At 46.8% G+C, this 21893-nt stretch overlaps 1 protein-coding gene across 1 annotated transcript in view; it reads left to right on the forward strand.

Moving 5' to 3' along the window:
• LOC141073092 (uncharacterized) overlaps positions 1-21893 on the forward strand; it is a 58548-nt gene that overhangs the window by 29722 nt on the left and 6933 nt on the right. The window contains exons 4-8 of the mRNA XM_073560429.1: positions 553-676; positions 11342-11439; positions 11518-11605; positions 11702-11799; positions 11921-12038. Of these exons, the coding sequence (XP_073416530.1) occupies positions 553-676; positions 11342-11439; positions 11518-11605; positions 11702-11799; positions 11921-12038 (526 nt within the window). The remainder of the gene's footprint in view (positions 1-552; positions 677-11341; positions 11440-11517; positions 11606-11701; positions 11800-11920; positions 12039-21893) is intronic.

Raw genomic sequence — 21893 nt, forward strand, 5'->3', positions numbered from 1 at the left:
GGTGATGAGAGGAGAGGAGACTGCTGGGACATTATACAGGACGGCACTGGAGGATTCTGGGTGATGAGAGGAGAGGAGACTGCTGGGTCTTTATACAGGACGGCACTGGAGGTATCTGGGTGATGAGAGGAGAGGTGACTGCTGGGACATTATACAGGACGGCACTGGAGGATTCTGGGTGATGAGCGGAGAGGTGACTGCTGGGACATTATGCAGGACGGCACTGGAGGATTCTGGGTGATGAGCGGAGAGATGACTGCTGGGACATTATACAGGAGGGCACTGGAGGATTCTGGGTGATGAACGGAGAGGTGACTGCTGGGACATTATACAGGACGGCACTGGAGGATTCTGGGTGATGAGCGGAGAGGTGACTGCTGGGACATTATACAGGAGGGTACTGGAGGATTCTGGGTGATGAGCGCAGCGGTGACTGCTGGGACATTATACAGGACGGCACTGGAGGATTCTGGGTGATGAGCGGAGAGGTGACTGCTGGGACATTATACGGCACTGGAGGATTCTGGGTGGTGACGGTGTCGTTGTTGTCAGGTTCCTATAAGGTGTCAGGACGTCGCTGTCTATCTCTCCATGGAGGAGTGGGAGTATCTAGAAGGACACCAGGATCGGTACCAGGCCGTGATGATGGAGGAGCTCCGGCCTCTTACACCACGAGGTGAGCAGCGCGGCTCCTTGTTGGCTCCGGTGGATGTGATGACGTCTCTCCGGCGTCCTCCTATAATAGATGAGTTTTCTCCAGACTTGCTCTGGTTTTCTCTACATTTTCTCCGTCTGACAACAGCTTTCATTTCCCTGATTATTTTCTTCTGATCTGTGAGTCGCGGTTTCTCCGCTGTCGTCTCGTCTTCATCACTTTTTAGTGTTTGTGCAAAAATAATGGGGAGTTGAACCCCCGAGCCTATAAATTCCAGCCTTCATAGGAAAACCTTGGTGGCAGGGACAGGAGTCTTCTTCAGGTCCCTGGCAGTCATTGTAACCCTTTGTTGGGACCCTGCTGTAAGTGACTGATTGGCAGCAGAATGGGACACCCAACCAGTTACATGGCAATGTCGGGGTGTCTGCAGCAGTGAAATGGTTAAATGGCAGCAATCTGAGCTCGCTTCACAGATGCACACCTGGCATCCTCTATGCATGAACACCTGATATCCGGAAGGGCAAAATGTCAGGTGGTCCGCTCTTCCTCTCTGTGGAGTCTGATCAGAACGATATAACTGGGATGGAGACGCTGGTGTTGGTCCTGCAGCGACATTGGGCCGCACATGGTGTGGCGGTAATAAAGAGTGTAAGTCTCCCTTACTCCCTTCAGAACATGCGCTGTACATGTGCGGTGCGGCACGTTCCGGTCACCGCGGTAAATCGTGCTGTGACAGAGTAAAGATGGCTGCTATCTCTGACTGCAGATCATCCCTGTCCATCGACATGGGGCGCTGTACGGCTTCCTGCCCAATCTCCCCCATTAACAATCACTGTGATTGGTCGGTCAACTCTGAGCAGTCAATCACAGCATGTTGGCAAAGTTGCCAAAAAAAATTCTAAAGTGTCAATCTATAATTGTAATGTCTGAGACGGCACCAATCAGAGCAGGGAAAATAGATGGGGTGATCGCAGCGTCGCCTCTGATTATTAACCGTTATGGTGCCAATTTGCTAGTCAATAGTTACTGATCAATCAGCGCCAAAAGTAATTTAAAGTAATGATCGCCGCTCTGCACGCTATGTTTCCCTCAGATCTGGCGTGCAGAGCAGGTGTGTACTCCCTGTCTACCTGCGAGAGAGAAATAATTGGTGGCCAGTGGCTGCGATCCTCCTGCGATTTCTTCTGACTGCTGTGTGAGTGATCTGTGATCCCTGATCCAGGTCTGCACCCAAGTCCAATCCCTCACTCCCAATCTCCAATTGCATATTTGTCAAGCTAATTTTTTTTTGCGCGTTTTGCGTGTGCGCACCCCCGCTCCCCTAACACCAAATGCATTCTGCACTGGTCATTCGTCTTTGGTTTTTGGTGCCCTTTTTTTTCTTCGGCATTTACGTGTTGTCTTTCCACAGCCGCTGTGCTCTGATCAGTGTTGCTGATCACAGTCTGTACCAAGGGACTATCTATGAGTGGAATAATGAAAAAAAAAAATGGAAGTATTAGTAAAGTATTAATGTAGTGAACGACCATTGTAATATATATATTTTTTTAATTCTACTCATTATTTTTTTTTCTTTTAAGCGTTTCTTCTTTTTACTTTTCTATTTTTTTCTCATGATTTTATTCTCTTATTTTTATAGTAAATTTTTTAATAAAATAGTTCCCTTTACACACGCCCCACATAATAAATGTGTTTGCCCCACTTACACATCCGCACTGATGTGAAGAATAAAATAAAAATGGCCCATTCATGAAGAAGGCGCTATGCACCGGAGGTGGCAGACGCTCTCCTTGCTTCCCGACACAGATTTAGGCAGTGAGGACGATCCCACATTCCTCTATTTTCCTTCCTCATTATTCCCCCAGTTAGAACCGAGGCAACCCCTTTAGTAATTGATCCCATATGGATTCTACTGCCCAAAAATTAAGGAAAGGGGCTCTGAACCATCCCTAACTATTCCCAAAGGTACCTGTAAAGGTGAGGACGTTTGGAAGACCAGCCTTACTATTCTCCTTAATTCACAAAGCTTTCCCCTCCACCTTCTCTAGGGGGTTTGGGACTGAAATGCTAGTGTATTAACACGTAACACAGACAGATAAGAGAGAGCATCAAACATACAAAAACACTCACCAAAGGTAGAGAAATATATCGGGAATGATAGGAAAGTGCCAACCAAATTGGAATAGGACAGTGTGGAAAAACAGCACATAACAATCTCCAATAGCAACAGCAATCTCCAATTCAGCATAGTGTCTTCAAGAAGCTAGGATGCAAAGCTTTCACTGGCAAGGAGGAGAAAATCTGATCAGGTTGAGGAAATGACCAGGTCAGGAACAAATGTGAGATGGAGCTGCAAGTTTCCAACTAGCATAGAAAAGGTCTTTAAGTACCAAAGGAAACACCTAAATCCATTTAATATAAAACACAAACACATCGGTTACATGGAAGACCCGCGATTCACAATATGTAGTGACTTTCTAACCCCAGATCTCCCAGGAGGACATGACACACTCATGATGGTTCGGGAATCCATTTATTTTCAGTACAGACCTCACTGATATTGGCTTCTTCAGTGAGGATATAATAAATCATATGGCGGCCCAGACAGGAAACCTACTGAATAAAAGGGCAGTACCCCTCCACCGCATCAGTTGTGGCCCAGATACACTCCAGACAACTGCAATAGGACATTGTAAGTGTCGAAAAAAGACCCAGAGAGTATTTAGAGGGGAAGGTAACACTTTCCCCGGTAACTATCGATTCCCTGTGATGGTCTGCCTTTGTCATATCAGATCAAGGACATTATACCAACAGACAAAAGCTTGGATGGATGGGGAGCACATCTAAGGGATTACCTGGTCCAATGAATCTGCCTCTGAGATCTCACACATGCGCGACTGCGCCGCTTCACTGAAGTCCTCAGGAGCGAGATCTGATACGCAGAGAAGGAGGTAATAGGATACAAGGGCGGGTCAGAAGGGTGAAAGAGGCATGTTTTTCAAGGCACAGCGCCGCTGTCTCTCTTTTTTCCATACCCCGGGTGTCCCGGACACCTGCAGCTTGTAGCTTCACTTATACCTTCCCTGTGAGGCGCCCCCTCATCTCGTCACTGCAGTCAGAGGAGGTATCGGTAATAGGATACAAGGGCGGGCCAGAAGGATGCCATACCGCTCTGATAGTCTTGGAGACAGGGAGGGCTGGGCAGACAGGGAGAGCTGACCAATCCAAGCAGGATTTGTATAGAACAACCAGCCAATCGCCGGTAAGGTACATTGCTTGCCGTGATTTGCTGGTTGCTGTATACCGGGTACCACATAGAGTACATCACCAGTGTCTGTACCTGTTCATATAGTATAGCTCAGTGCATACAGTACAGTATACAAATGTCCAACAGTCAAAACCCCATCATGGCTCCACCAGCAATAAGAAAGAAACATGAAGCCAGTTTCAAACTTAAAGTTGTAAATTTTGGCATGGAACATAATAACTGCGCTGCTGCAAGACAATATGGAGCAACAGAAAAGATGGTTCAGGACTGGAAGGCAAATGAAAAAGCATTAAAGAGTATGCCGAGCGGTAATCGTGCCTTAAGAAGAGGCACCCACATTGGCCAGAACTTGAAAAACATGTAGCAGACATGGTGAAGGAGCATCGCCAAGACGTCTATGTAGTGACACCAAATCAAATACGTTTGTTTGCACTTCAGTGGCCAAATGTAACCCAGATCACAGCAGATATAAGGCCCCTGTGTCCTGGTGTACTGGACTCATGGCAAGGCATAATGAGGCAGAAGATGAAAACTGCCCAAAAATGACCTGCAGGTCTTGATAGCAAAATAGTTTCCATCGATCCATAATACAACAGCGCACTAAACATGGCTGTCCGATAAGTAGTATTGGAAATATGGATGAGACTCCAATGAGTTTTGATATGGTTGGAAATAACTGTCCATCAAAAAGGTGAAAAAGCAATTTTAATTAAAACAACGGGGCAGGAGAAGTCCAGCTTTACAGCGGTGCTAGGATGCACAGCTGATGGCGCCAAACTGAGACCAATGAGTCTTTTAAAAAGAAAAGCAATGCCGAAACTCAAGTTCCCTGTTGGTTGTTTTGTACATGTGAATGAAAAAGGCTGGATGGATGATGACGGGGTAAAGTTATGGCGTAATGATGTATGGAGCAGGCGACCAGGTGGACTTATTCAAAAATGTGGGATGTGTTCAGGGCTCATTTAACTCCCAGCGCCAAGCAAAGGCCTACAAGGCTAAACACACATGCGGCAGTGATTCCTGCAGGATTGACATCATTGGTACAGCCACTGGATGTAAAAGATCACATTCGGGAACAGTGGAATGAATGGACGGTTAGCGCCGAAAAGTCATAAAAGGAGGAAACGTGCGAGCTCCACAGTAGGGTGTTTTGTGCAAGTTTGTCATAAAAGCCTGGAATGATATTGATGCAGAAACAGTAATCAAGTCTTTCCAGAAGTGTGGCATATCAGACTCATTAGATGGTATGGAGGACGACTACTTGTGGCAAGAGGAAGCCGAAGCTGAGCCCACACCATCGGATACGGAATTCGATCCACACGATGACTGCCTTACAGATGTATCACAAGATGTCCTTATGATATCAGATGTCGAACAGGAGGATTTTAAAGGGAAATTGTCACGCAAGCAAATCCTGTAAAAATACCGTAGCTTGCAGTTATGATGGCCGTTGTTAACTCGCCAGGGACTTGCCCGGCACGTGCGCTCTCTCTATTGTTTGTTATCGTCCTCCTATCATCATCAGTTCCAGTTTGGTTGACAGCTTAGAAAACTAACAGCATGGCGGCTCCCACGGGTTTATTGTCTTATCCTTCCTTTCAGCTTTAGAGTGAATTAGGAAAAGTTTAATCCACTTGCACGGGTTTATTATACATGTTTGATGACAAACAGCCTTACGTTTATAAGTGACAGTTTTCCTGCTAAGTACCTGCATGTCATAAGCATTTGAGTTAAAATTACCATATTGAAATCAAAGCTGATTAATTTTTACCGTATGTGCATTGGAAGATGGGAAGCTAATACCGTCACACGCCACAGGCAAGACGGCGACCTGCGCTGCCGGGTAATCTATGTAATGAGTGCAGCAGAGATCCGCGGGCTTATTCCCCGGATGTTTCCGTTATGCGGATGAAACGCGTCAGGAGACGCCACACGTGACTGATACTCACCCACTGCCCTCCACAAATAGATGGGCAGCACCAGCTCTCTACTAGATGGATGGGGTGAGAGAAATCCATTTCTTACTCTCTGATAGAGATACTCTGCCTAACTATGCCAGTGCCCAATATGAAATATATTGTTTTGCCTCGGATATCTCTACTATAATGGATATTAAGGACAAATAGTGTTTATTGTGAATGATGATCCTATTTTGATGTATGCAGGGGCCAATACGTATCAGTCATTCTATGTTACTGACAGGTCTGATGCTTTGATTTACCCTGGTAATATTGGATATAATGGCTGTCAAGCACAGCTTATTTTATTGGTGATTTTTTTGACCTTGTAACCACATCTTATTATCCATACGATTTAATTTCAACCAGTCATTTTGCTGCTAAACAGTTTTGCCGACAGGTGCGAGAGTCTGCAACTATTATTCAAATAGCGCCATTAGGTTGTTTGCATATTCATCATGTATGGGGCATTTGTGATCGCCCTGCTGAGGAATCTTTTTTGCAGTAGCGCGTAGAGCACTTTATCTTGGCAGTGGCAATTATATCTATATATTGTCCATGACATGGACTGGTTGTATAATAGTGGATCTATAAGGTTACGGTTTAATACTTGGAGGGTATAAACTACGTATTTAGTCTCTTGATATACCGTATTATTGACTGACTTGAGCCAATTGAATTGGTGACTTGTATCCTCTTCAGCACCTTTTACCACTGTCCTTCTTCTGTTTTTTTGCTTGGTAATAAGGGACTTGTTTGCACCGTGGTCCCCTTCCCTCACTGTTCTGTATGTATATTATATGTTTGTAGTTTTATATAGATTTAATAGAGGTTAAGTTGTAGTATTTTATCCACTTGGCTTACTTTTTGATTTATATTTTGTGGATATACCCAGCTGAATGTAGCACTGGAAGAGGGGAAGTCTCATACGGCAAGAACCGTATATCCCAAACTCTATATTTTAACTGGAAAAGTTGGGGGTCGTCTTATACATCGGAAAATACAGAAGTTTTCTTTATCTTTTATAGCTTTTACACACTAAAAACAAGTTTATAGAAGAAATAATTGTGTTTTCATCACTGTATTCTGAGAGCTATAACTTTTTATTTTTCCGCTGATGGAAGTGTGTGGCAGCTTGTTTCTTGCCGCACAAGATGACGTTTTCAGCAATAAGGTTTTCATTTGCATTCAATGTATTGATTTAGTTTGATTTCACTTTTTGTTCAGCGATATAATGAAAAAGCATCATATTTTGACAAACTTTTTATTTATTTTTTATGCTGTTCACTGAAGGGGTTAACTAATGGGACAGTTTTATAGGTCTGTTCATTCTGAGTATGGCGATACCAAGTATGTGTACTTTATTTGCTCTTGTTTTACATTAATACACCCACGAGTACTAAGAGAACTAAGTAATTTAATAGACAAACCATTATTTCTCATATTTAGAGACTCTATAGCGACGGGGTCTGTTCCACAGGACTGGCGCATAGCAAATGTGGTACCAACATTCAAAAAGGGCTCTAAAAGTGAACCTGGAGATTATAGGCCAGTAAGTCTAACCTCTATTGTTGGTGAGATATGTGAAGGGTTACTGAGGGATGTTATTATGGATTATCTCAATGAGAATAACTGTGTAACGCCATATCAGCATGGGTTTATGAGGAATTGCTCCTGTCACACCAATCTAATCAGTTTTTATGAAGAGGTAAGCTATAGACTGGACCAAGGTGAGTCATTGGATGTGGTAGTGTAATGTAAAATGTCTATAAGGTATGTTGTTTTCTGTAATCTTCTAGAATCCTCCATTATATGAGAAAGTAGCCTGTCTGCTTTTGCAGCCCCCCCCCCTAGCAGCTGTGTGTGTACAGCTCTCTGGCCGCATCTGAAACCTGATACCGGGCATTTCCTCTCAAAGCCTTCTCCTCCTCCCCCCCCCCTGCACAGCTAAAGGGAAAGCATTTCTTTTGTTCTCAGACAGGCCGAATGAAAAGTATGAGAGATATTAAACTAAGCTAGCATGGGCCTCGGTCGCAGCAGAAAAATGAAACGGACATTTCTGTGATCTGAGTGGATCCGGCTTCGCTACGGTAGCTCCTGCGAGGTTCTCGGACCTTCAGAAATTGAGATATGGATTGCTCCCAAATGGAATGCCTTAATTATGGCATGCTTGGTGTTATTGGATTCTATTCGATAAATCACAAACAATGATGCCCTTTGTGTTTTGGTAAGGGCTTTTTTCATTTAGATATAGTTATTCTAAGGTTCGTAGCCAAATCATAACTTAGAGAAAGGGGGGTTGGACCTCACCAGACCGCCCATTTCGTGAGGTCACAGACCCTATGCTATAAGGTATTCCCTACCAAATTCCAGTCAGTTGGAGCTGGAGTTCTGTTGCTGAACAGACCTACCCCATGTCTTGGGATGTTTGGTTGTGGCCCATCCCCCAGCCACATGGTCTGCCTAATACCACCTAAGCACATGTAAGTGTTACTCTACCTTTTAATCCTTGTTGTTTTTATTTATTTGTATTGTACGTATTTAATGTCTCAACTTTATAGCAACTTTTATCTATGTAATTATTGCCCACAATTTGGGAATAAATGATAAAATCTATTAGCTCTGTCTCCATGCTCTAAGAAATGAACTATGCGCCTTTATTAGATAATTGCTACTAATTTGGGGGTTTGCCACAGACCCTCTTAATTAACTCTCTGATTAAGTAAAGCGTGGCTGGTGGCAGCGTGGTGTGTGCGGTTGGTTAGGCTAGTTGGCAGTCCGGAAGGGTCTTATATTGCTGAATGAGGGGCTGCGGCCACAGCATTGATAATTCCCTTACTGCAGTAGTCTAATTGGCCGTGCACAACAAGCAGCCCGTCCGGCGACTAATTATCCTAGGTGCAGTTCCCTGACTGACCTGAGGGTAAGGGGGGCGCCAAGTGGAACTGAGAAAGTGTGATATACATAAATCCCCGCAGTTCTTGGAAGGTTGTCAGCAGTGGTGGGGCAACCAAAATACCCCCTTGCGGTAAATTGTTAGAGCAAGGTTAGCTTGCTGTGTGTTGGTCACACGGTGCCAGCGGTGGGATAGCTAAGATAAGCCCCCACTGTGCCGGTGATAGCCGTGTGCCGGCAGTGCGCGCGTCCCTCCGTCCGCTGACAAACCCGTGTCAGTGGTGGGATCGTGTCGTATTGGTGGCACCGGCCGTGCTGTTCATCGCAGGTAGGTCTTGATTTTTCCAAAGCGTTTGATACCGTGCCACACAAGAGGTTGGTACACAAAATGAGGATGCTGGGTCTGGGGGAAAATGTGTGTAAATGGGTAAGTAACTGGCTGAGTGATAGAAAGCAGAGGGGGGTTATAAATGGTATATTCTCTAACTGGGTCGCTGTGACCAGTGGGGACCGCAGGGGTCGGTGTTGGGACCTCTTCTCTTCAACATATTTATTAACGATCTGGTAGAAGGTTTGCACAGTAAAATATCAATATTTGCAGATGATTCAAAACTATGTAAAGCAGTCAATACAAGAGAAGATAGTATTCTGCTACAGATGGATCTGGATAAGTTGGGAACTTGGGCTGAAAGGTGGCAGATGCAGCTTCACAATGATAAATGTAAGGGTATACATATGGGAAGAAGGAATCAATATCACCATTACACACTAAACGGTAAACCACTGGGTAAATCTGACCTGGAGAAGGACTTGGGGATCCTAGTTAATGATAAACTTACCTGGAGCAGCCAGTGCCAGGCAGCGGCTGCCAAGGCAAACAGGATCATGGGGTGCATTAAAAGAGGTCTGGATACACATGATGAGAGCATTATACTGCCTCTGTACAAATCCCTGGTTAGACCGCACATGGAGTACTGGGTACAGTTTTGGGCACCAGTGCTCAGGAAGCATATAATGGAACTAGAGCGGGTACAAAGGAGGGCAACAAAATTAATAAAGGGGATGGGGGAACTACAACACCCAGAGAGATTAGCAAAATTAGGATTACTTAGTCTAGAAAAAAGACGACTGAGGGGCGATCTAATAACCATGTATAAGTATATAAGGGGACAATACAAATATCTCTCCGAGGATCTGTTTATACCAAGGAAGGTGCCGGTCACAAGGCGGCATTCTCTGCGTCTGGAGGAGAGAAGGTTTCTCCACCAACATAGAAGAGGATTCTTTACTGTTAGGGCAGTGAGAATCTGGAATTCCCTGCCTGAGGAGGTGGTGATGGAGAACTCAGTCGAGGGGTTCAAGAGAGGCCTGGATGTCTTCCTGGAGCGTAACAATATTTTATCATACAGTTATTGTTAGGTTCTTTAGAAGGACGGAGATCTGGGGATTTATTCTGACAGAATTTTATAGGCTGAACTGGATGGACTTATGTCTTTTTTTGGCCTTACTAACTATGTTACTATGTTACCTATTTATTGATATTTTTTCCCTTTTTTTATTTATTTTGTGATATAAAAAAGAAAGCAAATTGTAAAAGTATTTTAAACTCTTTTTTTAACCTTTTTATTGAGTTTATTGACTGTAACTTTTATCACTCTGATCGTTGGTATAATGCACCGCAATGCATTATACTTGTCAGTGCTGCACTGACAGAAGCCTCTTAGGTGCTGCACCTGGCATGGCCCAACAGGCTACCGTCGCTGGCAGACACTGAGTTAGCCGTGACGACCATTGGGCCCTCGCGATGGCGCCGATCGGAAGAGAGAGGGTACTCCTTCTCCCAGTCTCCTAAGTGTTGCAGTACGGGTGCCACTGCTGGCATTGATGGACAGGTCTCGGCTATCATGTAATCCGAGCTCCAGCGGAAATTGCGAGGGTAACTCCTGTGTTGTCATGATTGCTAGGATGTACCTATACGTTAAAGATAGTGAAGGGGTCAAAAAAGAATAAAAACCCTGTAACTCGTCTTCTAATATGAGGACGTCAGGTTCTCTCCTCTTAGACTGATCCCAGAGGATCCTGTCCAGGAGGGAGGACATAGCCTCATGGTGAGATCAAGAGCTCTCAGAAAACAATCCCTGGTAAATGGTAACCGTCCTTCCCCCATTTTCCATAACGGCGAATTAGGAGAGAAGAAACCGCTGGATAGAAATGTGGAGCTTTCTCCAGCTCCTCTGTGGTTCCATCCCTGGTGGAAACGAAACTTGGAGAAGTTGTGTTTCTTAGTGCTGCTCCTCCATCTGACTGACGAGGGTCTTCTCTGTCCCTCTACTCAGGGTCCTCATCCTCCGAGTGCAGAGCAGAGAACATTAGGCTTTGGCCTCACTGATTATCACTTCATACTTGGGGCCATAATGTGCTGGGACCTCGGTACCGGTGGTGAGGACCACAACAATGTAATTTAGTCCCTGATACATAAACCTAGCATTACCGGTTCTGAGAGACGTGTCTCCTATATAGACAGATACACGGCAGGTCATGTATTCAGTCTTTGTGTCTCCACAGATGGATCCAGGAGGAGAAATCCACCAGAGAGTTGTCCCCGTCCTCTGTGTCCCCAGGACTGTCCAGAGGAGACTCACAACATCCTGGAGGATCATCAGGTAGATGACACTGAAGCCCCCACAACATCTGACCATGAAGTGATGGGACCTGAGCTCCTCTTACATTTTTCTTTTTAGGGTGAAGATCTGATTGATATTAAGGTTGCAGTTATACATGGAGCAGAAGAGGCGATCGCAATATGGGCCAATCAGGAGGGTGAGCAGGGTAGACTATCATGTCTGTTCTGTGGTCACCTACTACTTCTCCCATCGTCTCATCATCACATGACACAATCTATTCCATCACTGTGTGTCTCCACAGATGGATCCAGGAGGAGAAATCCACCAGAGAGATGTCCCCGTCCTCTGTATCCCCAGGACTGTCCAGATGAGAATCACAACATCCCGGAGGATCATCAGGTAGACGGCGCTGAGTCCTGTACCGGATCTGTATATGGGGGACATTTCTGATCGAGATCATAGATGTCACAGATTTTGGTGGTTTCTTTTATTGTGCTGATTGTTACATCTGATATATCAGGAGGAAGATCCGACTAAGATTAAAGTGAAGGATGAGACAGAAGAAGAAGAGATGACGAGGGGGGATCAGCCGTGTGTGAGTGACGGGAAGGAGGAGATTCCGGTAGCTGTTTCCACAGGTGTGTGATAATGACCTGCGTGTAATTATGTCCGGTGTGTGATGATGACTGGCATGATGATGATAATGACTGGCATGTGATAATGAGGATGACCGGCGTGTAATGATGATGATTGTCAAGATACGACACCGGAGGAGTCATGCAGAATCCCATCAATGCCACCAATTGTCAGAGATCACTGCCTGGAGAGTCACACTGAACCACCCTCTGTTATCTTTTTGTCACGAACAACCCTCTGCTGTCCCTTATCTTCCGGACAACTATGCAATTGACTGACGATCAGCTTATGAGTCTGTGGCTGTTTCCTCAAAGCCAGTTAATAGGAAACTATCTGAGCGTAAGGCCTATACACCTTCGATTCCAATGTAAGGAATATGTATTTATGCCGGTAAGGTCACTGCTAGCTACCTTGATAACCAAAGAACTCGCTGCTACCGCCAGTTGTTTTTTTAATACAGGCTGACTGGACGCTTGGTCCTGGTATCATATATCTTCAGGGTGCGGTTTACAGAGCTAAAGGAAAATAACTATTACATTTTATATTTAGTCCAGAATGATAGGCAGTGTTTATAAAAGATTTTACAAAGAGGAAAAACACTAAAAACAATCCAGCATATAAAGTTACATAAAGTAAAAGGTATTAACAACTTCCTGCTCTGTACATGGAGATGGCTCAGCTAGTGGATAAAAGAAATCCAATTGAAAAACGTCTGGTTAGCGGAATCAAGCCTACACTGATATGCATCTTCCTTAGCATTGAACACAGATCATAATTTGCCTTGACTTTTTATGAGCACCTGTGTTACACACACACACTCTCCCTTGATGACCTCACATGGGTCGTGGGATGTTCTCGGCCCTTGAGGATTTTATGAAATTCCCAACATTAACATTATCTTCCCTCCAGACGATCGCAGAAGGTTGAGATCGCTGTCATATTTATTAATCACGATTTTACCTCTCCATAGATTGTAAACATGACCTGGCTGGTTTCAGTTATCTGGCCACTATTGATTTGGGGCTTATAGGCAGGTGTCACAGTTATGAGATAAAATACATACTGTTCCCCGATTAGTCCTGAAGTTGAAAATATATATCCCATCACTATGAAATCTATAAAAACCCCAATATTTGATCTTAATATTTTCTATGACAATGATGACTGGCGTGTAATGATGATGATGACCGGCATGTGATGATGATGATGACGACCGGTGTGTAATATCGTGTGGAGACTCCGATGCAGTGAAATTTATTCACTGTTCACTACAGAAGTGTCCGGTGATGGCGCGGCTGCTCCTGTACAGAGTCCGGCTGTGCAACGATGAATAACGGGGCCACCTTCACACCTTAATGATTTAGGAAGCACAGATTTACTTTTCCTTTAACTTTTGTTAACCCTTTTACCCCCAAGGGTGGTTTGCATGTTAATGACCAGGCCAAGTTTTACAATTCTGACCACTGTCACTTAATGAGGTTATAGCTCTGGAACGCTTCAATGGATCCGACTGGTTCTGAGAATGTGGTCGGCGCTCATAGCAAGTGAGTAAATCTGCTACATAGAGGCGAACTGATCATCACCTCTATGTAGGAGAGCCGATCGGGCTATGGCAGCCTCTAGTCTCCCATGGAGACTATTGAAGCATGCCAAAAGTAAAAAAAAAAAAAAAGTTTTTAAAAATATATAAAAAAAAATGAAAGTTCAAGTCACCCCCCTTTCGCCCCATTTCAAGTAAAACAATAAAAATTAATTCAAACATACACATATTTGGTATCGCCGCTTTCAGAATCGCCCAATCTATCAATAAAAAAAGTATTAACCTGATCGCTAAACGGCGTAACAATAAAAAAAAGTCAAAACGCCAGAATTACGTTTTTTTTGCTCGCCGCGACATTGCATTAAAATGGTAACCTGTGTATCCTCTCTTGGACTAAAATCTATATCTCTATGGTGGAGAAGGTTCCTGCTGTGATTAAAAACACCTGAGGCTAAGAGGTGGGGTGCGCAGTCAGAAGGCTAATGAATGCAAATCTCAAAAAACTGACCGTCACATCCAAACATAGACTTACCTCAGGCGTTTTTAATCACAGCAGGACCCTTCCCCTCCATAGAGATATAGATTTTAGTCCAAGGGAAGATTCACAGGTTCCCATACAGATGAAGACTTTAGTCTAAGAGAGGTTTGACAGTGTTAGGTCCTGGAAAACGAGAATCGCCTTATCGTGGCTTCCAGGTACACATGAATTGGCCAATTTATGCGCTAAGCATTCTCAATTTTTCATATTTCTAGTGCAGTAATGCAGTTGAATTTTCACATTTCATGTTTGCAAGCTATGGCGCTGCGGAGTGCTGCCTTATTTATTTAATTATGAACTCATAATGACCTGGAGAATCATAATGGTAGGTCAGTTTTAGCATTTAATAAACCTAGTAAAAAAGCCAAACAAAAAACAAGTGTGGGATTGCACTTTTTTTGCAATTTCCCCGCATTTGGAATTTTTGTCCCGTTTTCTAGTACGCTACATGGTAAAGCCAATGGTGTCGTTCAAAAGTACAACTCGTCCCACAAATAATAAGCCCTCACATGGCCATATTGACGGAAAAATAAAAAAGTTATAGCTCTGGGGAGAAGGGGAGCGAAAAACGAAAATGCAAAACCGAAAAAAGCTCCGGGGTTTAAGGGGTTAGATCACAGAGATATGGCACACAAAATAGTTAATAAATAACATTTCCCACATGTCTACTTTACATCAGCACAATTTTGGAACCAAAGTCTTTTATGTTAGGACGTTATAAGGGTTAAAAGTTGACCAGCAATTTCTCCTTCGTCTCATTGGGGGACACAGAGACTGTGGGTGTGTGCTTCTGCCGTCTGGAGGCCGACACTAAGTGTACAAAAAAAGAGTTAGCTCCTCCTCCGCCGCATACACCCTCGCCCCTAGGCCGGGCGTAACTCAGTTTTTGCTTAGTGTCTGATGGAGGCACACGCAGTCTGGAGCTCCAGACTAGATTTTTTTTTTTTTTTCCCTTTTTTTCTATGAAGATAAGACAGGGGCGACGGATCCTATAGAGAGGATCCGATCTCCCCAAATCATCAACGGGCGACCACGTGTGAGTAACCCTCCACGTGTCCTCTCCCGCACCGAGGGACACATCTGGGACTTTTTGCCAGACAACTATTTTTTAAAAGAGGGGCAACGCGTCCTGATAAGAGGATTCGGTTTCCCCATAACTTCATCAGGCGAGCACGTGTGAGCAGAACCAGGGGTCAGCCTCCACGTTGTTCCTCTCCTACAACAACAATGTATGGAGGCCCCTTCCACCCCTTGGTAGTGAGTCCAGGGGCTGAATTGGAGGCGCAGGTGAGCCGATCTAGTTTGTGGACGTGGCGAGTACAGGGGGAAGAAACCGGTACCAGAAGTCTCCCCCCCCCCCCCTGCCGGGGATGGAGCCCACGGCGGATGGCCCTGCTCACCTTTAATATTTGGGGGATCCGCTCCTGGAGCGCACCGCATCCGGAGCTTCCCGGGGTACTTCAAACAGGAGTGGGACCCTGCCGGTGGGTGAGTGTAACTCCGTTTGGAGAACCGCACTGGTTGTCAGGGAAGGGGTTACCCTCCTCCTCCTTCTACCCTGCCTTCAGCCTGTGCAAGTATGTCTGCCAAAGGGAAAGCTCACTCTTTCCTTTACGCGGTTTGCGTGTCCTGTGGGGTCAGGCTGCCAAAGGCACAGGCGGGTAAATATTGTGAAGCCTGCGAGTCGGAGCGCGCCCAGGAGCCCCCCACTGTTTCTGAACCCATGGGTCAGGACCCCCCGGAATGGGCGGTGTCCTTATCGCATTCTATGCTGTCCCTTACAAGGGCAATTGAATCCCTTCAAGGCCCGGGCAGGAACAAGGATGTTGGTCTGCCAGCGGAAGAGAGCTCGTCCTCGTCTCAGGACCCTCCAACCATTAGAGGTCGCTCCAGTACCAGGCAAGCTCATATCAAAAGGGCTCGTTCCCCGTCGGCCGGGCCCTCCGGGGCTTCGGCGGCGGGTATTAGGGCATCCCGTTCCCCGTCGCTGAGCTCAGGGAGCGATCAGGATGAAGGAGAGGAGGAGGAGGCCTGGAATCTAGAAAGCCTGGGGTTCCAGGACTCGGTGGACAGTCTCATTGAGGCAGTCAACCAGACATTAGAGATCGAGGACGATGTGCCCACAGCCTCAGGTCACAAGGTCTCTTTCAAGAAATCCAGGCGACCACATAGAAGGTTTGCCACGCATCCGGAGTTTGAGGAGCTAGTCCAGAAACATAGAGAACACCCGGATAAGCGTTTTGCAATGCAAAAAGCGCTGCAAGCAAAGTATCCGTTTCCTCCTGAGCTCCATAAGGGTTGGGTAGAGTCGCCAGTAGTGGACCCACCGGTATCACGTTTAGCATCAAGATCGCTATTGTCGATACCCAGTGTTTCTTCTATAAAGGACCCAACTGATCGCCTCATGGACGGGCTTGCCCGCTCGGTATATGAGGCAGCAGGGTCGGCTCTGGCCCCCTCCTTTGCGGCAACTTGGGTGGCTAAAGCCATGGTTTCGTGGGGGGACGCTCTGTATAAGGCCCTCCAAGACAGGGATCTGCCCGCGGAGGTCTTGGAGGTGGCAAATCAGATATCAGGAGCGAGTGATTATCTTGTCAGCGCCTCACTGGACGCGGCCGAGTGTTCGGCTGTGGCGGCAGCGAATGCGATCGCCATTAGGCGTGCATTATGGCTGAGGCTGTGGAAAGCGGATTCTATCTCTAAAAAATCCTTAACCTCATTGCCTTTTCAGGGCAATCGGCTGTTCGGTGAGAAGCTGGATAGGCTTATCTCAGAAGCCACAGGGGGGAGAAGTAGTTTCCTCCCGCAGCAGAGAAGTTGCCCGGCATTCAGGCAAACGCAGAGGCGTTTTCGACCCTTTCGTAGCCCCTGGGGGGGGACTTCGGCCAGGGCATACTCCTCCGCAAACGATGGCCAGAGTAGGGAAAAGCAAGCCTCTTACAGGGCCAATCCGCTGGGTAGAGGCCGAGGCCGTTTGCCCAGAGCGAGGGGGGCCAGGTCCCAAAAACCTCCAGCTAAATGACTGGAGGCGCTCCGTACCTACGGACGACAGAGTGGGCGGACGCCTACTAGGGTTCAGCCACGTTTGGGTCGCAGTGACATGCGACACTTGGGTGGCAGAACTAATATCGTCCGGGTACAAGATAGAGTTTGTCGGACGGCCACCACAGCGATTCTTCCGTTCCCGACTTTCCAAGACAGATTCGCAGGCGGAAAGTTTGTTACAGGCTATAATGCATCGCCCCAGTGCCGCAGGGCGAAGAGTCGCAGGGGTTTTACTCCAATCTGTTTTCGGTCCCCAAAAAAGACGGGACTGTGAGGCCAGTACTGGATCTAAAGATCCTGAACAGATTCATCAGGGTCAGGCGATTCCGGATGGAGTCCCTCCGCTCGGTCATTGCAGCCATGGATCCAGGGGAATTCCTGGCCTCGATCGATGTGCAGGATGCATATCTGCATATTCCGATATTTCCCCCACACCAGAGGTTCCTGCGATTTGCGATCGGAGGACGTCATTTCCAATTTGTGGCTCTGCCCTTCGGCTTAGCCACTGCCCCCAGAGTCTTTACAAAGATAATGGCGGTGGTTATGGCCATCCTGCATGCACGGGGCATAACGGTGTTACCTTACCTGGACGACCTTTTGGTAAAGGGGCCGTCGTTTCAGGAGTGCCAGGACAATGTCAGTATCACTCTGGATACCCTGGCCCGTCTGGGCTGGTTGATCAATCGGAGCAAGTCGTCCTTGGTTCCAGCCCAAAGAATCGTGTTCCTAGGCATGATTTTCGACACCTCCCGGGGGCTGGTGATCCTCCCTCAGGACAAGGCGCAAAAAATCAAGCAAGGGGTACGGAACCTTCTACAGCCGGGCACCAGATCCATCCGGTACGGCATGAGTGTGTTGGGCAGAATGGTGGCGGCGATGGAAGCAATCCCGTTTGCCCAGTTCCATCTCCGTCCGCTTCAGCATGCGCTCTTGACAGCATGGGACCGGAGGCTGCTGTCTCTCAGTCATCGGTGCAAGTTGTCTCCGCTGGTACGAGGTTCACTCCGGTGGTGGACTCGCGACTCGTCTCTGGTCCAGGGGAAACCCTTTCCCCCGGAACAATGGTTGGTGGTGACGACCGATGCAAGCCTGCAAGGTTGGGGAGCAGTTTTCCAGAGTCACATAGCCCAGGGGCGGTGGTCCGTTCAGGAGATAGTTCTCCCGATCAACATTCTGGAGATACGGGCAATACGATTGGCCCTGCAACATTTCCAGTGTTTCCTGAGACACCGGCCGGTGCGCATCCAGTCGGACAATGCTACAGCAGTAGCATATGTCAACCATCAAGGGGGCACGCGCAGCCAGGCAGCCATGCGCGAGGTCGGACTGGTACTGCGTTGGGCAGAGAAGAACCGCGTGGTAATTTCAGCGGTGCACATTCCAGGAGTCGAAAACTGGGCGGCAGATTTTCTCAGCCGACAGGGGGTCGCGGCAGGGGAATGGTCCCTGCACCCCGAGATCTTTCAGCAGATCTGCCAACGGTGGGGGACACCAGACGTGGACCTTATGGCATCCAGAGAGAATGCCAAAGTACAAAGGTTTGTCGCTCGATCCCTCGATCCGCAGGCAATCGCAGCAGACGCTCTGGTGCTCCCGTGGAGCCAGTTTCGTCTCCCGTACTTGTTCCCCCCGCTGCCGCTGCTTCCAAGAGTTATCAGGAAAATAAGGAGAGAGAAGGTTCCAGCAATTCTGCTGGCCCCAGACTGGCCCCGGCGGGCCTGGTATGCAGATCTGGTCCAACTAGTGGTGGACGTACCCTGGCGTCTTCCAGATCGGCCGGACTTACTGTCCCAGGGGCCGATCTGCCATCCGAACTTAGGGGCCCTGTGTTTGACGGCGTGGCCATTGAATCTTGGCTGTTAACACAGGCAGGATTCAGGCGCGATGTGACGGCCACGATGGTGAGTGCCCGAAAGCCTTCCTCGGCGAGAGTATATCATCGAACTTGGGAAGTTTTTTTCCGTTGGTGTAGGGATCGTGAAGTGGCTCCTCTGGTTTTTTCGATCCCCAACGTACTGGCTTTTCTACAGGCAGGGCTGGACGCAGGGTTGGCTCCGAGTTCGCTCAGAACGCAAATCTCGGCCCTGTCGGTGCTTTTCCAACGAAAAGTCGCTTCCGTCTGGCAGGTTAGGACGTTTATGCAAGGGGTCGCACATTTAGTACCCCCCTATAAGGCGCCGACGGAATCATGGGACCTGAACTTGGTGCTCAGGGCCCTTCAGGAGGCTCCTTTCGAACCATTGCAAGAGGTCTCCTTGCCTTACCTGTCCAGAAAGGTCGTTTTTCTAGTAGCTATAACGTCTATTAGGCGGGTTTCGGAATTGGCGGCCTTATCTTGTAAACCGCCGTTCCTGACCTTTTATAAAGATAAGGTAGTTTTAAGGCCAGCTCCTCCCTTCTTGCCGAAGGTTGTGTCTGCATTTCATATCAACGAAGACATTGTCTTACCCTCGTTTTGCCCGGCACCGGTGCACAGGGTAGAGAAGGCTTTGCACACCCTGGATCTGGTAAGAGCTCTTAGAAGGTATGTGACAAGGACAGCGCCATTCCGCCAGACAGACTCTCTATTCGTGGTTCCAGAGGGGCGGCGGAAGGGGCTCGCTGCGTCCAGAGCGACTTTGGCCAGATGGGTTCGCCTGACGGTCCAAGAAGCTTATCAAATCAGTGGCACGCCGGTTCCGGCAGGGATCAAGGCTCACTCGGCACGGGCAGTGGGTGCCTCATGGGCACTGCGACACCAGGCTTCAGCGGAGCAGGTATGCAAAGCAGCTACCTGGTCCAGTTTGCATACGTTTGTCAAACATTATAACGTACATACCCAGGCATCCTCGGATGCAAGCCTGGGAAGAAAGATTCTCCAGGCAGCAGTTGCGCACCTCTAATCAGGGGCGCAAATTAGCATGGATTGGGTGAGCTAAGATCCCGCCCAGAGGACTGCTTTAGAACGTCCCACAGTCTCTGTGTCCCCCAATGAGACGAAGGAGAAACATGGATTTTTGTGAGTACTCACCGTAAAATCCTTTTCTCCGAGACGCTCATTGGGGGACACAGCACCCACCCTATCAGCCAGTTGGCATTTACTTATTTTGAGTTATACAAATCCTTGTACAAGGTTTAGGGTGGCCCCCTTTTTCAGACATATAGTTTCTTGCCTGAGTTTAAGGCGCGTTCTCCTACTGCTTATGCACTAAACTGAGTTACGCCCGGCCTAGGGGCGAGGGTGTATGCGGCGGAGGAGGAGCTAACTCTTTTTTTGTACACTTAGTGTCGGCCTCCAGACGGCAGAAGCACACACCCACAGTCTCTGTGTCCCCCAATGAGCGTCTCGGAGAAAAGGATTTTACGGTGAGTACTCACAAAAATCCATGTTTTTCATTTTTCCAGCAAAATTTACAAAACCATTTTTTTTGGGCCCACATCACATTTGAAGTGAGTTTGAGGGACAGAAAATACCTAAAAGTGACACCATTCTAAAAAACTGCACCCATTACGGTGCTCAAAACCACATTCAAAAAGTTTATTAACCCTTCAGATGCTTCACAGGAATTTTTGGAATGTGGTAAAAAATGAACATTTAAATTTTTTCCACAAAAAATTAACTTCAGATCCATTTTTTTTTATTTTGACAAGAGCAAAATGGACCCCAAAATTTGTTGTTTAATTTCTCTTGAGCATGCCGATACCCCATATGAGGGAGAAAAACACTGTTTGGTTGCACGGCAGAGCTCGAAAGGAAAGGAGCGACATTTGACTTATTTAGTGCAAAATTTGCTGGAACAATTGGCGGACGATATGATGCGTTGGGAGAGCCCCTGATGTGCCTAAACAGTAAAAATCCCCTACAAGTGACACCATTTTGGAAACAAGACCCCTCAGGGAACTGATCTAGATGTGTGGTGAGCACATTGAACCCTCAAGTGCTTAACAGAAATGTATAATGTTGAGCCGTGAAATTAAAAAAATCACATTTTCACCCACAAAAATGTTATTTTCGCCCCAAATGTTGCATTTTCATAAAGGTAACAGGAGAAATTGCACCATACAATTTGTTGTGCAATTTCTCCTGAGAACACCGATACCCAATATGAGGAAGAAAACTACTGTTTGGGCGCATGGCAGAGCTTGGAAAGGAAGGAGCGTCATTTGTCTTTTTGAATGTAAAATTTCCTGGAACCATTAGCGGACGTCATGTCTCATTTGGAGACCCCCTGATGTGCCTAAACAGTGGGAACCCCCCACAAGTGACCCCCTTTTGGAAATTAGACCCCTCAAGGAACGTATTTAGATGTGTGGCGAGCGCCTTAAACCCCCAGGTGATTCACAGAAGTTTATAATATTGAGACGTGAAAATAAATCCAATTTTGGCCTAAAATTTTGCTTTTTCATAAGGGTAACAGGAGAAATTGCACCATACAATTTGTTGTGCAATTTCTTCTGCATATGCCCATACCCCATATGTGAGGGAATGCTACTTTTGAGGCGCAGTGTAAACCTCAGAAGAGAAGAAGTGCCATAATGGAGTTCAGATTTTGCTGGAATGGTTGAGGGTGCCATGTCACACTGAACGAGCCCGTGAGGTGCCACAACAAACCCCTTTATGTGACCCCATTTTACAAACTAGACTCCCTAATGAATTCATCTAGGGGTGCAGTGATCATATTGACACCACATGTGCCTCACAGAATTTTATACCATTGAGCAGTGAAGAAAGAATAAATTACATTTTTACCACTA

Source organism: Dendrobates tinctorius, unplaced genomic scaffold (genome assembly GCF_039654945.1).
Source record: "Dendrobates tinctorius isolate UK_male_01 unplaced genomic scaffold, ASM3965494v1 ptg000296l, whole genome shotgun sequence".
NCBI lineage: Eukaryota > Metazoa > Chordata > Amphibia > Anura > Dendrobatidae > Dendrobates > Dendrobates tinctorius.